The 17,901-nt window shown below is 49.6% G+C and overlaps 1 protein-coding gene across 1 annotated transcript in view; it reads right to left on the bottom strand.

The window, feature by feature from the left end:
- The window catches only part of retn (retained), a 78,990-nt gene that overhangs the window by 35,313 nt on the left and 25,776 nt on the right, over positions 1-17,901 (bottom strand). The window contains exons 2-3 of the mRNA XM_086907012.1: positions 13,599-13,802; positions 12,794-13,135 (exon numbers count right to left, since the gene is read on the bottom strand). Of these exons, the coding sequence (XP_086763138.1) occupies positions 12,794-13,135; positions 13,599-13,802 (546 nt within the window). The remainder of the gene's footprint in view (positions 1-12,793; positions 13,136-13,598; positions 13,803-17,901) is intronic.

Raw genomic sequence — 17,901 nt, 5'->3', positions numbered from 1 at the left:
TCAAGCTCAAAAACGTGTGACGAGCCGATGAGATTTCGTTCCACGAGTCGAATCGAGATCTTCTCTCGAAAAGAGTGTTCGCGTCGACGTTTTTCGGAAACTGTTCGACATTTCGAACATTCCCCCGAAGATGATTTTACGACCCGAGACTTTGAACGATCCTCGAGGGAAGACAGGTGTACAGGTGTCGATGAAGATTTACAACGAGGCTGCAATAAATTAATGGACGGCGGACGCCGGATGGAGGGTTGACAGCGAAAGTTATGCGGCGCGAGCAACAATGCCAATTGCCATTAGTAAGGATCCTCGTTCTCGCCTCGTCGAAGGAAGGAAGGGTCGCGAGGAGAGCGCGCGCTGTTTCCCTTTTTCGCCGAACGAAAAGCCTCGGGTCACCGCAGCATCTCCAATAAAGCGGCGGTGGTTTACCGGTAAAGCGATTCCTCTCGCTCGATGTCCTCTCGTCCCTAATTTTTAAAATACCCGCTCTTCCTTCTCGCGTGTTAACGAGCGAACGAAAAATCGAGTTGTTATTTCCCGAGAGAAAATAGTTAAGCGGCGGTGGAACGCTTAGTCGGGAAATCGAAGCGAGAACTGGATTACTTTTTTTTTTTTTTTTTTTTTTTTCACGCTTTTCAAGATTTATCGGTGGGCGAGAAGTCCGCGGTTAAGATAAGATCGATAAGATGATTTATCATTCGCCTCGAATTCGACGTTGACGATTATTATACGAGCGGAGAGAGAGAGAGAGAGAGAGAGAGAAGGAAGGCGGTCCCCCTTTTATCGCGCGGCAACGAATAATATCCCAACAACCACACCGGTGGTTGTTGCGCGGTGGACCAGCCGGCCAACTTTCATCATTCGCATCGCCCACGCCGCATCGTTCGCGGCTTATTGGATTATTCCCGGTGAATCGTAAATCTCGCCTCGAGTTGTCGATTCGCGGCCCGTAAACACCTTCCCCCCCTCCCAACCTTCGATCCAACCTTCTTTCCTTTTTTCTATCCAAAGATAGTCGCACCACGAAGAAAATGGCGAAGCGATTCGAAGGCGGCATCATCGGTCGAGGTGAATCGAGGTAAAGAAAAGAGAAAGAAAGGGAGAAGGAAGAAGAAGGAGAGGAGAGAGGTCGGTCGAAGGGGCGAAGAATAATAATTACTCGTCGCGGGGGTGAAACGTGGCCTGGAAGGAATGGAAAGAAAGAGGGAGGGAAGAGGTTCGATGGAATGGACTCGGCCGACGAATGTCAGAGGGCCAGAGGGAAGAGAGGAGGAGGAGTAGGGTGGAGAAGCGATGGCGTGATAAATGATCGAGTATTTAACACTCTTTACGGATTAGCATATAAACTACGGCCAGTCCATAGATCTTCGTGGCAACGCATTAACGGACTCGAGGAGCAAACCACGGGGATGATCTCTCTCTCCGCTCTCCCCCTCCCAAGCCCTCCAAGCCTTCCAACGTAACCGATCTCTCGCCGCGCCACCACTTATTGTTTTGCGCCTCTTCCTTTCCTTCCTTCCTTCCTTCCTCCATTTCTCCTCGTCGCGTTTTCCTTTGTCGCTTTCCTTTCTTCGGCTCGAGAGAGAGAGAGAGAGAGAGAGAGAGAGATGTACGATATACGAGATGAGAATCCTCTCCTCGCCGCTTAATTGTTTCATCCTGATTGATATTTCTACCGATTAAGATCTCGCGACGGTTATTTCCTGCCCTTCGTTTCGCATCGCGATCCCCTCGCCAACTCGACCCTCCTCCTCCTCCTCTTCACGTAATTACGACGACAAACGCGCGTTTAATATCGTTTTGTATCGCGCGTTTTGTCTCGTCCGACTGATCATCGAGCGAGATATAAAAGAGCGGACGGAAAGAGCGAAACGCGGGCGATCGATAAAGCGATAAGCATCCCCGCCCCTTCGTGTTTCGAAACGAGCCACTTCCTCCTTTCCAACACTCTATCTCGAGGGAACTAGGTATATTGTTCGCAATTAAGTTCCGTGTCGGAACTTTGTTCCTTCGGGGTGGAGAGAGGAACGGTCGAGGAGCCTTTCTCCCCTACTCTTCGAGAGGCCCTTAATCGGCTGCTAATAAACCGAGAGGGGGAGAGAGAGAGAGAGAGAGAGAGGGAGAGGTGGTTGCACGGCGCGGATAAAAGGCGAGATTCGCTGATTAATTGATTAGGGAGGCGCCAAAGTCCGCCCCGCGCGTTATCCCGAGTCATTAAGGGGCGCGCTCACCCGTACGAGACGTTACGTACCCGAACGCTTCTCGTGAAAACGAGAACGTGCGATCTATCTACCTTAATGACTTCATGAACCACGACCCTCCCTCCCCTTCAATCAATCCGCACAATCCGGATAAACGTTTTTTACATTTCGACTCGTTGAAACGATAGTTTCGACGAGGAACGACGAGGATTTCGTTTGTGTCGTAGAGGGGGGGGGGGGGGAATTGAATCGCGGTATTTGGACGGCACGCCACGAGAATAGCACAACGGGCGGAATGGTACGAACGGTCCGCGATCAAACACGGCGGGCGTGAGATTTGTTTCCACGTTCGAGAAGGCAACGCGTGCGAGAGAGAGAGAGAGAGAGAGAGGGGGGGGTGGGTCTCTCTCGAGGGGACCCTACTAAATCGCTGAATGGTAGTCCAAAGTCCGAATGTTTACCCGGCGATGGAAGGGGCCGCGAATTCTCGGTAGGCATAAAACCCGGCTGATGTACGCCAACCGGGCCCAGATCAAAGACGCGGCTTTCAAACAATGTTAACGCGCGCCACCAACCTCTCCCCCTCCTCGTTCGTTCCCGCGATGACCTCAAGCCTTTTAATACGATCGAACAAAAGGTGGGACCCAGGTGCGCGGAAGGAGAGGGCCATTGTGTTTGTTTTTTCGAAAGGGATATTCGAACGATTCCCGCGAAGAGAAACGGGAGAAAAACACGTGCGCCGCGATATTCTCGATCGACTTTATAGCGTTGAGCGAATCGAGGAGGGCACGGCCAATTCCTCTCCACGCGCTGTTTAGAGAGGCTTGAAACGGGCCGCGAAGATTCGTGCACGGAACAATGGCAGCCGCGTGGCGTTAACCGTGTGGACGCCGTTGAGCGTCGCTGTGCTGCCCGGTGACAATATTGTTTTGTCCGAAGGCTGACGGTGGTCACGAACCGCGGCGCAGTTTCGCCACCCGGATATTTATCGCTTCCACTCCGCTCTTTCTCCGTTCTGTTTCACGCCTATACATAGTAGCTCCCCGAGTTTTACAACCGGCTAATCGTAACGCGGTTACGCTCCTACGCTCTCTACCTCTTTCTCCGACATAAAAATAATTAATAATTAAATCGGATCATCCGGATTTCTTCCTTTCGTCGATATCGTCGATTCTCTACTCTTCGAATAGAGAGGAAAGTAGTTTAGTTTTTCCGGGGAGAGAGAAAGAGAAAAAGAGAGGGGGGTATGAAAACGATAAAGACGAATAACACGCGAGCGCAGGTGTGGCACGCGACGCGCAGGATGCACGCGGCGCGCTCGTTCACGAAGAGTGCAACACAGTGATCGGCCGCTCGTGTCGTTGCCGTTGTAACGCGATATCGCCTTTCGCCTCTCCCGCCACTTCCCCCGTGGAAATGGACCGCGCGAAACCGAAAAAGGAACCGATCGTCGAAAAATATTTCTCAGCGATGACAATTTCTGTTGATAATGTTAATATTGAGAGGGAGAAGGGAGGGAGAGTGACTCGTGGCGTGCATCCATGGTTCCAAATTGGACGATTACAGAGAATGGGGGGGGGGGGAGCCGATTCGAGCCACCTAACGAAGCCAAGGAGGGATTCGATCGAAAGCGAATCAACGTGTCGTGGGAAAGCACGACTTGACTCTCTCTTTCTCTCCCTCCTTAATTGCGCTCGAAATTGGGTTGGTTGGAGGGGGGGGGGGAGGGTGAGGCTGGCCGGCACCACAATTTTGTCGCAATTGACTCGTGTCCAATTTATCGCGTCCATCGATCACGCGATCTGATCCCTTTATACATACGCCGAGAATCGCAACGAACGAAAAGAAAACGAGAAAACGATGATAACGCTGTTTGGTCGGCCTCGAAGCGAAGCGAAGATAACCAGGGATTGAATCTCGATCCGCGTTCTCGAGAGAGGGAAGCTCGGAGGAGAAGAAAGGACGGGCATTTGTCAAGGCGGAAGCGAAGAATCGAAGAAGAAGGCGACAGGACAGGTGAGATTTCGTTCCACGTCCGCGGCTGAGATTCATTGGACGTCACGTAGGTATAGAGGGTTCGTTGAAAGCGAGCCCGACAGTGGCATTCTTCCGTGGCGATGACGGAACGAATTCATGCAGATGCAAAGAGAGGAAGAGAGAGAGAGAGCAGGCGGTCTTTCTTGGTCGAGCGAAGAAAAGGGGTCCCGCGGAACCGTATTACGGATTCACCGGACGATCTCGGACTCGGCGCCATTATCGCCTCGCTAATAATATGCGCCACGGACACACGTTAAATCACGGCACAAAAGATAGCGCGGATATTCATATCGTTGAATGGGGCCCCCGGGATTTCAATTTGTCTCGATTCCCGCGACGCGAATATTAATAGCCCCGATCTATCTATCTATCCATCTATCTATCTATCTATCCACCGCGAGAACAAGGATCGTTCCTCTCTGCAGAGGAATATCCTACGAATATTTTCGAAAATATTTTCGAGGGAGGAATTCGATTCGAAATTTTTGGAAAGGAGGGATAGATGGGATGTCGCGCGATAAAATCACGAGGAGAGGTGAGGAGAGGAGAAGAGAAGAGAAGAGTTGGATGCGCAACTCGACTCTCGGGCAGCGTGCGTGCAAGCAACATCCTCTCTCTCTCTCTCTCCCTCCTCGTCTGGCCGCGATCATTTTTCATCGTCGATCGCATTAATTACCGGTTGGAGATAGTTCGATCGTTCTCCGTGGTCATTAAAACGATCGATTAAAGAGGGTGGGGGAGGGAGAGAGAGGTCACACTCGACGACTCGTTAATGGCATACGGTGCGCGCGTACGTTTCGTACACGATCGATTAAAGATACCCTAATGATTCTCCCTCCTCGTAATTCCTTCCCGATATCGTTCTCCTCTCGGATCCCATTTATCATTTTGCATTGCAAATGCGCCCGCAAAAGGTACAGTCCCCCTCCCCGAAAGTAAGAGTAAAAATTCGCTTCGAATTTCCGTTCCTCCTCCTCCTCCTCCTCCTCGAGGAGGAAAATGTTTCTCGAAACAAACTTCGCCCCCGACCTCCCCCCCCGATATTTCTCGTCGATATATCGCGTCCATGTATCTCAACGGTGCTCGCTCGTCTTAATCGGTCGAGCTCACGCACGAGCTCGCGATCCGCTTCGTTCTCGGAACGCGCAGCAGCTGCAAAGTGTCTTCGTTACGCGCGAACAAGTGGCGGATAATTCTCTCGAACCGATCTCTTCCTTTCTCTCTCCCTCTCTGTGTCCGGTGCGCAACGGGAACAACAACGTAGAGAAGGGAAAAGGCGCCGAAAACGGGGTTACGACCGCTACATCCGCTTCCGTCCCACGCTCCCGTCCTATACTTACGACGGTTTACGACCTTATCGTTTCGACCGGTGACGTCACGATCACCTTCTTCTTTTCCTTCCTTCTCCGTTTCGGCGAGAAAATTCCTTTTCGAGATATTTTCACGTCCTTGCGGCCACTTAAGCCGCCGCGCTCCTCCCTCCAAGGAACGATAATAAAAACCGCGTAAACGATACGTCGTCCCGATAACATTTTCTCCACCCGTCGCGTTCCCCCTCGCGTTTTTTTCCAACATCGAGATCGAGCAAGATCCGGGTGTCCATCCACGGATGAGCGACACGCGAGCCAACACGCCACTCTTTCCGCTTTTTTTTTTTTTTTTTTTAAGGAAATGACGCGATGACGAACGCGTCTTTCTAAGTTCTAAGGAAGAAAGGGAAAGAAAGGGCCGATTTCCTCTAATTGGTCCAATCCAATTTTCCCGTTCCCTTCTCGAGAGAGGAGCCGTGCAGAAATACGAAATTGCTCGTCCTCCCCATCGGGCAAATGGCGTGCAAAGCGCGTACGCACGTGGCGTACCACCCCCGAGAGTACGCTCGATTGAACGCGCCGATACGATACGTGCCGTCGACCGTGCAAAAAAGGGTTAGTAGTCCAGCCTCTCTCGAGTCGAGGCGACAAAAGGGATACGCGCACGCGATGGATCGACCAATTATCTCGACCTTGCGATCGAGATGCATAATTAATAAACTCGGGTTGGTTGCGTGCGTGGGGGAGGAGAGGATCGACGTATCCGCTCCTCGAATCGACCGAAACGATACGAAAACCTCGCTCGACCAGAGATAATCTCGTTCGGGTGAAAGCAGGGAAGAAACGCACGGGATTTCGTCCTCCTACGCTTTTTCACGGTTCATTTATTTTCCCGGGACGGGGAACGAGAGGGTGAATTTCGTCGTGGGATAGAACGGAACGTCTAGACGAACGAGCCCCTTTTCAGGGGGGGGAGGGGGAGGAGAAACGATAGGCCGCGTTTTCTAAAATTATTAGACGAGCGAGAATAGAAGAATGCGGTGGAAAAATCGAGAGAATGTGTGGTTCCGTTTTTGCGGTTGATGCACCCCCCTCCCCCCGTAACCGGCGACGGTTTCATTTAGAGTCTAGACGCCTTCCCCCCCTCCCCCCCCGCCCTCCTCCCCGTGGTTCCCGGTATCTCTGATATTTATAATCGCGAAACTCGCCTCGCATTAAAAGGCCCGATTCTCGGATTAGCGGAAGCCGGTCCAGTCTTAGATCTCTCGCGCGAGAGACGACCGACACATGTCGTGTCAAAAGCGACGGCCCCACCTCTTTCTCCGTCTCCTTTCCCTTCTTGTTCGGCCGCGACACATCCCGTTTCTCGCGCCACTCGATCTCTGCTTCCCATTTTCCGTTCTCCGCTTTCAAACGTTCCGTAAATATCGCGCGCGCCACTTCCCCTTCCACACTCCTCCTTTCCGATTTCCATTCGCGTCCTTCGAAAGTTTTCCCCGTCGAGGTGGGAATTCGAGTCAACCGGGGGATATATCGAACAATTGCAAATATCTTCCCTATCTCTTCCCTATTCTTTCGTAACTTTCGACCGAATTTGAAACACCGTTTTCAAACCCTTTCGCTACGTGCTACGAGGAAGATCGTGAATCGTGAGAGAGAAAAATACCGACGCTACTACGGAGAATGTAGAGAAAGGGTCGAAGAGAAGAGTCGGCCTTTTCGGAAATTTTAATTGGGAGGAGGAATCATTTTGGGCAACTCACAGCTCACTAGCATCTCGAGTTTACGCTTTAACCGTCGCTTTTCGGCGACAGGTGGCGGCCACTCGAAGTCACGCTGTCGGCCATTATGTGTAATTTTCGGGACAAAGTGACACGGTATCGCGCGGGAAAAATTGCGCCGGCTGAAAACAAAAATACTGCGCAAATAATGCGTCCTCCTCGTTTTTCCCGACACGCGCACACCTGCAATCACGGAAGTTGTCCGCGACACAAAGTTTGCTCAAAAGCTCGTTTCGAAGGAAACGAGGGGGATGAAACTCGTGCACGATCCAATTGTTCGGGCGAATCCGTGACGAATCCCTTCGATTTGCATAAGAGAGAGAGAGAGAGAGAGTTCGTCGTCGTCCTTCCGACGAGATTAAAAGAAAAAAAAAGAAAAGGATTCGAAAAATCGTGGAGAGGATTGGAAAAGACGTCGATCTCCATTCAATGTCGGTTCCCGGTTTGAAAAATTACGAGTATTTGATACGGTCGTGGCAGATAGATCCGTAATAGCGAGGCACGGGGACGACACGGGAAAATCGGTGGGACAAAGAACGATCGGAGATAATCTCCTTTTGTGAGGAGAGGCGGCGGCGGCGGCGTGAATCGCAACGGGCACCTTTGTGCGCCAGCTTCGACGAACGCGAGGCCCGTGAATAAGCCGTGGAAAAAAGAACGAGCAGCAGCAGCAACAGGAGGAGGAGGAGGAGGATACCTCGACGACATTTGTCTCCTCTTTCCACGGAGGAGGGAGGGGGCCAAGAGAAAGAGGGGGGGGGTGGAGGGGTTACGATATTTTACATACATACGAAGGAGGGAAGAGGCGCGAGAAAGAGGGACGTGTGTGTACACGAGTAGACGTACGCACGAATGTAAACCGTGAATGAATACTGGGCGACACTTGCACCCACATGATTCATTGAAATTCAAATGATATCTTCGCGGCTCGACGCAACAACGAAGAAGAAGAAGAAGAAGAAGAAGAAGACGATCAGTCAGTCAGTGTCCGAGGGAAGAGAGCGCGTTCGCGCGTGTGAGTGAGTCGGTGAGATCGGCTGCGACAGACACCCCATGATGGAAACGCCGGTGCTTTACATATATGCTTATAGGCCCCGGCGAGAGATATTCATTATAATAGCGAGCAACACAGCCTCGTGTAATATAATGCACAGCTTTGGTATGCTAACCGGGGTCAAAATACAACAACTCTTCGCTCCGACGCCGAGAAGAGATTCGTGTCGGTCGTTTGTCGTAACCCGCGGTGGATGGAGACATCCCTGAATTCCTACGCTGAACTCTTCCTCAAACTCACAGCTTTGCCAACATTTCTAAAAAAAAAAAAAAAAAGTAAATCGATAAATCCTTTTCCCGCGTTAGATAGAGACGATTTTTAACGACGTCGCAATTTCGACCTCGTCTAAAAAAAAAAAAAAAAAAAAAAAAAAGAAAAGAGAACGATTTTCCATGGACGCGTATCTGGACGGTCACGACAGATCGCGGTTAAACTTGCACGATCGCTCGTTTGCTCGCCTGCACGCGATCCAATGTGTCCGAGATAACGATCGACCGATGTCTCTTTTTTCCCCTCCCTCAAAGATGGACAGACAGAGACACGGCTCGCCTCGCCACTTTCCAAACGATACCGCGATAAGGGAAGATGGAAGGAAGGAAGGAAGTGAATATCGTTTACTCCACCTTCTTCTTCTTCTTCTTCGAGAGAGAGAGAGAGAGAGAGAGAGAATAGTCTCCTCGACGAGCTCGCGCGGAAAGCTAGGTAGACTTTAATGGTCATATTTACAGCCTCGTCCAATTATTGGGTAAACACGAGGAATCCGCGGGGTCCTTCCTTCCTTCCTTCCTTCCTTCCTTCCCCGTTTTTACAGGAGGCAAAAAATCGGACGCCATCGGACGCAGGTGTTTACGCGCAAAGTAAGTAAGGAGATTAGCGGCCGTCCGCGTAATTTCGCGGCTCGTTCCACGCTTTCCGCTCGCCCGGTTACGAGATTCGTTACGATCGTGGCGCTCCTCCCTTCTGCTCGAGCACAAGCGAGAATTAACAAACCGTAGGTGGTTGCACCGCCTGGTAAGGGTGGACCGCCACAATGGGACCGAGCGCAATTCCCTTTTTTCTGGGAAACGAGCGTAATCATCTCCGTTGCGCATCCGTAATTGCGCTTCTGCATGCATGGGCCCGCTAATTGATCGGGGAGGGGGAGGATAACGACCTGTGAATCCTGCGTAAAAAAGGGGGATATTAATCGACCCTAACGCACCACCGCTAATTAATAACTAATCGTGACTCGTCGACTCGATACTGTGCGCGTGTGAGAGAGAGAGAGAGAGAGAGATTGGAAGCTTCGCTTTCTATCCTCCTCGAACGAGCGCGATTCATTGCCGATAAACTTTAATCAATTCGGTACGATAATTGTGAAATGCACGCGTCGTGTACAACGAGCTTCGTCCGCAAGGTCGGGAAAAATTATATCGGCATTCGTCGCATTTCTCTCGCGAGTTTTTTTCCCTCTTCGACCCACTCGAAAATACGCGTACGATCGATTGATCTATCCTATCCATCTGTGTCGATACGTGTCGATCCGCGAAACAAGTCTCGAGCAACGACGAAACGACGAGCAAAGATCGTGGGCCGCGTTTGCATAATGATAACGCATTTGCATAATCACGATGATAACGCGAGGAGGATCATCGTGGTTGTATGCACGTGAGTCCAGGCCGCGTGTGGGTGTGCGCACCACGACGAACGCTGGCCGCGGTGTAAAGAGGCGAGGTGGGCACGTATATGGCAGCGAAATACCCGGCAATTTGCAGGTTTACGAGTTATTTCGCAATGGCTGCAAAGTATAGTGCTACAGTATTATACTGGCCGTGGTAGTAGCTCGGCCATCGAGTGCACTGCCGGTGAACGGCGATGGCGGTGATGGTGGCGGTGGTGGTGGTGGTGGTGGTGGTGGTGGTGGTGGTGCGCGCGAGCAGGGATGATGTTAAAAACTCGAGGAGACGCGCAACAACCGGGCGCCTTCCTCGCTTCCCTCCTCCTCGATCGGATGCCTTCGAAACGAAACGCGAAGGGAAGATTTCCAGGCCTCGAGGGAGGGAGCCTCGTAAAAAAAGCTCGCGGATACTTTTTTCTCTTACTTTTTTCTCCCCCCCCCCCCTCTCTCTCTCTTATATTTCTTTCTAGACGGCTCGTTAACGTCCGCCCAAGGTCGAAAGGTTAAGTTCCTTAGCGCGGCAAATTTGAACGATGGGGTGATCGATGAAAAAAAAGTGGCGAAGCTATGTTCCTTTTTTTCTTTTTTTTTTTTTTTTGGAAGGGAAAAGAGAGGAGGGGAAGAGGAGGGACAACGGACAATGGAGCCAGTTTTCTTTCCCCCCCCCCCCCTCTTTTTTTTTACTCGCTACGCGAGATTTGCCAATCGCGCGAACGTTGGCTCGATGATTTCGTAATAAAGTTATCGTCGGGTGAAATAAAATGACCAAGCGAGAAGCGCGTTTACCGATTTCCTAACAATTGCGATACATACTGCGTTTTATTGGTTTACGCGATCGTTAAACCAATTGTTGCGCAATCTCGAGAGTACTGTGAAAAAAGGAGGGGAAAAAGGAGAGAAGAGGAAGAAGAAAAAAAAGAAAAGAAAGGAAAAAAAAGAAAAAGGAGAAATAAAAAATGGGAAAAATAAAAAAAAAAAAAAGGAATAGGAAAAAAAAAAAATCATAGGAATCGTAAATTTCGTCGTTAAATATCAATACGGAATCGTATAATTCGCGAGTCGAATTTTAATATGCAACATTATCGGTCGGCGGCTCACGTAAGCGTACGCTTCTGCGGAACGATTACGTGGCGATATTGAAATTAAAGCGCTGCAATGCACACAATAATTCGCGATAAAACGAGTCGCGAAAATAACCGTCCGTCCGTATATTCGAATAATCGCGGACGATAAAAAAAAAAAGAGAAAAAAAAAAAAAAGAATCGACGAATCGGCCATCGCTTCGCTCCTCTCTCTCTCTCTCTCTCTCTCTCTCATCGATCGCGCGAGATCGGTTAAATTTGGAGGAAACGGGCGTGGAAAAAGCGACGGGCGAAGATTCTCTCTGTCCGTCTCGAGAGGAGAGAAAGAAGGGAAGGAAGCATCCCCATCCAAGCTAAGAGGAAAGATTAAAGACCGGGCAAAAGTACGCCCCCACCGGAATGATGGATGCGATCCCGTGGAGGAGACGCCGCTGCTCCTCGAGTAGGTGGAGACTTCCATTTTCATTCCTACATTTCGTCTCCCTACCGTACACCTCTTTCGCTCGCGTCTCCGCGCTTTAATCAGCGCAGGCTCGAAAGCCTCTCGTCACCCCTCGCTCTCTCTCTCTCTCTCTCTCTCGATTCGCCCTTCGAACAGCAGCCCCTGCGCGTCCAACGAACGAATCCTCCATATTCCTTCGAAAGGAGAAGAAGAGCTCGCAATATTTTTGACGTTTCTTTTATTTCCTCCTCTTCCTTCGAGAAGAAGAAGAAGAAGAAGGAGAGAGACGAACGCGTGTTTTCATCCTGTCGGTCGGAGGGGGAGTATCGGCGCGAAGCGAACAATCTAAATGGTAATCCGATACCACACCCTCTTTGCAAAAACTGAGAAAGCGCGTCGCGGTAGAGAAACGACAAGAAAAACCCTTGACAAGCGTTCGATGCGCCTTCCCACCCTTTTCGCCTATCTTTTGCAACACTCTCTTCCTTTCTTCCTTTTCGCCCAACTTTTTCCTCCAACCACCTCCAATCCTTCCTCGGACGACGACGACTGGAAAGACCGACTGTCAACCGAGGCGGTATTTGAGAAGAACGGTCGGTAATTATATCCCGCGCGTGTAAAAATAGTAATTAACTCCTATTGCCACGTCAATTAACCCCCCTCCCCGCGATAAATGCCTTCCCTCCGCGCGAATGTTTGCCGTTTGTAATTACACGTTCCTTATTCGATTAATTCCTTCGGTATCCACCCATAAAGATAAAGATCAATTTACACGCCCGGAACATTCAATTACAATCGATCGAAGGAAGAAAGAAAAAAAAAAAAAAAATAGGAAAAAATCATTATTACATGCGCGACAAATGTTAACCGATTCTTCGAGCTTCGCCTCTCGTATATTTCTGCTCGAACTACGAGATAAAGTCGGATCGTCGGAGAAGGAGAAGTCGACAAACGCGCGGAAAATCGCGCGATAACAATCCTTCCCTTTCCCTCCCTCCCCCCCCTCTCATATACCTCACCGAGATGGATGGATCGATCGTTTCGTTTATACTTCTTTCTTTCTTTCTTTCTTTCTTTTCGTCGATCGAAATATCCCTCGATCGATAACGCGGGCAAAGAGGAAAACTGAACTGGTGAAGCGGTAAATACATACATACATACATACATATATATATGTATATATATATATATAGATATATATATATATCCACATAAGTACTTGCCTGACGCACCTGTTTGAACTGCTCTTCGAAACTCCAACTGGTCTGCTGCTGGTGATTCGCTCCCGCCGTATTACTCTGCGACTGATTGTTGGTCTCGCGAGGCTCGCCACCGTTTCTAGCGCTCCCCTGCGAAGACTCGCTAGAATGTGAGCTAGCCGACGACGTCACTTGATTTCCAACCCCGCTCCCGATACTACCACCAGATTGCGCGTGACTGTTTTGCGAGTGATGTTGGGGCGTCAGAAACGCGGGTGGTGGAAACGAGAATGGTAGATTGAAACCACTTCCGCCCATTGCCGCTTGCAACGCTTCTAAACCACTCTTGTTGTTCAAAGCGTCCATATCGGTGGGCTGTGGGCAAATCCATTCGATTTAGCGACAATTTCCTCCGCCCTCCTCTCCCGACTCCTCGCTACGCGGCCAAGTAAATGAAAGAAATGGAAATGGGTGGGTGGGTGGGCGAATGGATGGATGGATGGATGGATGGATGGGCGGGCGACCATCTTTTTCTTCGCCTCGACGATTCAATTTCGCCTCGGGGCTCGTTAAAATGGTAACGGTTTGTAATGCGATGCGATAAAGATAAAACGCGGTTTTTCTCATCCGGTTTCTCTTATCTTCGCGAAAGAGACGCGAGAAACAGGGGGTGGAGGGTGGAGGGTGGAGGGAGGGGTGGAGGGGGGGTGGAGGGGGGGTTGAGAAGAAGCTTTCTTTTTTTTTTTTTTTTTGCGTTCGAGGGAAGAGAGAGAAAAGAAGAGATAAAAAAGAGAATAAAAAAGTAGCGTAGAAGAAGCGACGATTTTTCTGAACTGACCTCCATCTTCAATTTTGCCAGAAAGTGCGGATGATGTGCACCCATAAGACTGTTCAAGTGTGTTAATGGAGTAGGTGTACCAGCCTGCGCGGATGCACTATCCGTCGAGGAGTGCGTGTTACCTTGAAGTGGCTGCTGAGGTAACTCCTCGCCGCTCTCTTCATCCTGAAGATCCGGATCCGACAGATCCTCTTCCTGATGCGACTGAAAACAGATAAAAACGGATACGTTTGAACGGATTGACGCTTTCTTCCTTCTCGCGGAAAAAAAAAAAAAAAAAAAAAAGAAAAGAAAGAAAAAGACGAGCTCGAGGAGGTTCGGATCGCGATCGTTCGACTCGTAGGCGAAGAATGACTCGGTCGGAGGGGAAACGGAAAGCTCGTTAAGATTAAGAACTGGTAATGTGTTTAATTTCTGTTTTATCTGTCGAGTAACAGCTACGCAAATTTTAACCTGATTCCACGACGATCGTGTTAAAAGATGGAACGGACGATGTTGGCCGATAGGGCCCGGCGTTGCCTATGAATGGTTGGGTCGCGTAGCGGCGGAGGTAAGGAGGGCAAGATATCGAGTGCATTAAACATTAATTAGGAAAATGGCGAATGCGCCGCCTTCTATACCGGCCAGATACCCGCTATCGGCCATTATTATGCTACGGGTGTCATAAGTGTTTTACGACTGTGCCCGTTGCACCGGTGTGCCGAGATAAAACTATACAAAGTGACATTACCGTGAACGGAAATGAGCATCGTAAAACGCGTGGAAAAAAAAAAGGAGAGAGAGAGAGAGGGGGGAGAGGGAGAGGGAGAGGGAGAGGGAGAGAGAGAGAAGGATGTTCCCGCGTGTACAGTCGTTGGCCGCGGGATCGGTAATTCCGTCCTATCCGATCCGACGTTGTTGGCCCATCTCTGTCGTCGCGCCAATAACCAACTTGTTTTCACGCAAACAAACGGCTGCCAGACGCCACGAATAATATAATTGTCCCACGGATCGTGTGTCAAAACGAAGACTCGTTTGTTCCTTTTCCTTTTCTTTTTTTCTTTTTTCTTTTTTTTTTTTCTTCTTCTTCTTTTCCTTCCTTTTTTCTTTCGAAAGGAAACGACCGCGATTCCTTTCCAAGTATCGTCCCCTCGAATCTCCTCGACACGGAATTATCGGCGTTATCGCGCCGCCACTCACGATTCCTTTCTCACGATCGTATCGTGCCCACAGTCTACTGCATGCCCACTTTCTGCATTCGGCAGGGCATTCATCGGAGATATATTGTACGAGTCACTTCGATAATAATTCGATGTACACTCGTTTACGATATTTTCACCCTCTCGTCCAGAGCGAAAAGTTATCCCCCTCATAGTATTTCCCCAGAAGAATCGAGGAAAAATGGTCGAGAAATTGGAATGGAGGAGGGGCCATCGAGGCGTGCCTGCCCCCTTTATCTACGTGGCGGCGGACATGCAAATAGATTCATCGAATCCTTCGAAGCGGATATTCAAATAGGTTTGCCGGCCGTTTCTTCTACCTGAAAAGGGCGGACTTGGATAAATATATACTTATCGAGTGCAGGTGTCCCCCCCCGGAGCAGGGATACACGATCACCGGCCGATCTGAAATTGTGCGATCGAGGAGGAGGAGGAGGAGCGAAACGGTTCCTCTGTCGGTGATTTCGAGCACGTGTGATAATATTGACCCTTTCGAGGTGGTCACCAAGACAACCACCGCTGGAATCCTCGATGGAATCCTAATCAAACACGAAACTGAATCTCGAATGACCGAATTTTTCCCTCTTCCCTTCCCTCCACTCTCCCGCTCCCAGCAGAGAGAGAATTTATCGGTCGCAGTCGAAAAAAAAGAAAAAGAAAAAGAAAAAGAAAGGCATGAGAAGGGAAAAAAAACTCGAGAAATTGCACGTCTCTGAATGGAAGACAATGCGAGTCGATAACAAGGGGAATAAGAGGCGCGTTCGTGCGCTTCTGACACATTGTGTTTAACGTTATGCACAAAAACCTGTCACCGCCAGGAGGTCTCCTCGCGATAAAAGTCTGTGAAAGTTTCACGGAGTTATCGTGGGATATCGGTAGCGCGAAATAAGTAGGTACGGTGATAGAAAGTCCGAGACGAGAAAAAGTGGGAAGCGTGAAAACGAGCGGAGCCGATCGGCTTCGGTTGGTTGGCGCGCGTCGCCGCCGCCGTCGTCGTCGTCGTCGTCGTCGCCCCTCGACGCGAATTATATCATTGGGGGAGAGAGGGAGAGAGGGGTGGTGGCGTCATTACGTTAATCACGGTACAGGCGTTTAGGACGCTATTGTTCTAACTCGAACCGGTTCGCGTAGGTGTTCGATTCCCGACTCTCGAGAGGGGGACCTCGACCTTCGAGACCGCAGACACGTTCCACCAATCCTTTCCTTCCTTCCACCGATCTTTGACCCTTTTTGATCGAGAAGAAATTACGCGCAAAAAGAATGATTCGTATGAATAAGAGTGTTTTTCTTTCTTCTTCTTCTTCTTTTCTCTCTCTCTCTCTTTTTCGTCGTTTTGAAGGAGGACGAGAAGCGAATACTCGGAAGTCGGGAAGTCGTTTCGCGTTGGTTTCGCCAGAAAACCATCTTTAAAAGGAACAAACATTCGTGTGTTTTCCCCCCTTCCCCTGCCGCGATAATAACTCAAGATGAACCGAATAAATCAATAGAGAGCGCGGCCGCCGAGTGGTCCTGCGGCTTAAGCCGGGCCGGGCAAACCTTTGGGTAAAACTGTTACCCCGAGCAAACAAGTGGGCGCGGCCTGTGTCTCCTCTCGCAGGAGGAATCATCCTCCCGCTTGTCGTCCCCCTTGTCACCTTGCGCGCCTCTCTTACCTGCGCGTGTGGGTGATCGTGTCCCCGCATAATTCGTAGCTATCGCCTACCGAAAACGATCTTTCTTCTTCTAGAAGCGATCGAATCGAATCCTTTCCTACAAAGTTGCACATATATATATATATATGATCGTCGTTTTTATTCGAAAGCGGAAGCCGAGCTGAATTCGTCCGGGTGGAACGGTTGCAATTATCGGCTGTGCGTCCATCTTTGACGAAGAAAAAAAAAAGGCGACGCGCAAATAAGATTTCCAAACCGTTCACGAAATCAACCGTCACGAGGTTCTCTCTTTTTTCTTCTTTCGCGATTGCGAAAACGAGGCGCGAATTAATTTTTTTTTTTTCTTCCTCCTTACAGAAGAGGAGAGAAATAGTTAGGTATTAATAGCTTGGAAGAAGAAGAGTATACATTCGCTTGTTGTTATTTCAAACGTTCCGATTTCAACTTATTAAAGCTTGTAATTGAAACGTTGAAATTCAATGGTAAGGGAATGGAGAGGATCCCGGTCGAAAAACCGGCGCGTTTGTTTATAACATCCGTTAAACGCCGCGACGTCTCTCGCGGCTTCATGAAGACGTTTTAACGAGATTTAATATATCCTAGCCACGACAATAGCTAAATTTACCGGAGGCCAGGCCGCGACGCGTTATCCCTTACGAGCCACGGCAGATAACCGAGTCCGCGCCGTGATTTATCGCCGCGCCGCCGTTCTCTCTACGATTGTTTTATTGTTTCTACCTTATAGTTTGCACGCTTCGCGGGTGTACCCGTGTGTCCCGGTAACAAAGGACGCGCGTCCATCCGCACACGCTTAACCCACTCATCCTTCCCTTCAACGTAAATCAACGCCTCAACGACCAACGCGCTCCCCCCTTCTTCCCAATATTCTAATTATCGCCACCACCGACCATACTCCAGATCCGAAAGATGGTACGATGGCTCGAAATCGGTGGCAATTTTCCGGAAAATGGAACGCGAGGGAACGTTGCTCGAGAAGAAGTACTCGATATTTGAATCAAACATCTCCTCCTTTCTGTGTGAATCGAGTCCGATGTATTCGTTCCTGATGGCGGAAAATTTTGCGACGCGAGGAAACGGGGAACGTGTCGTTCTCGATTATCTCTGTTCGATAATGTCGATCGATAAATTTTCAATCGAAAGATCGTGAAGTCATCGGCCAAGTTTCTGATTCCCTCTTTTTCCCAATGTGAATTTTCTCGATTATACTCGATCGATAAAATCGAAAGATCTGTTAAGTTTCTGATTTCCTTTCTTTCCACGCTACGATTCCATCCTGGCGAATCTAATATGAATTCTCGATTATACTCGATCGAAAAGAGTCGAAAGATCTCGTGAAAGAACGGTTGAATTTCCTCTTTTTCCACGCTATGTAATTCGATCCTGGCGAATCGCGAGTCCAATGCGATCGGTTTTGATATCGCGAGACGAGGA

Source organism: Apis florea, unplaced genomic scaffold (assembly GCF_048593485.1).
Source record: "Apis florea isolate Af1SG1 unplaced genomic scaffold, ASM4859348v1 contig_2495_pilon, whole genome shotgun sequence".
Taxonomy (NCBI): domain Eukaryota; kingdom Metazoa; phylum Arthropoda; class Insecta; order Hymenoptera; family Apidae; genus Apis; species Apis florea.
Note: the sequence above shows the minus strand (reverse complement) of the source record. Positions and strands in the feature narration are given on the sequence as shown.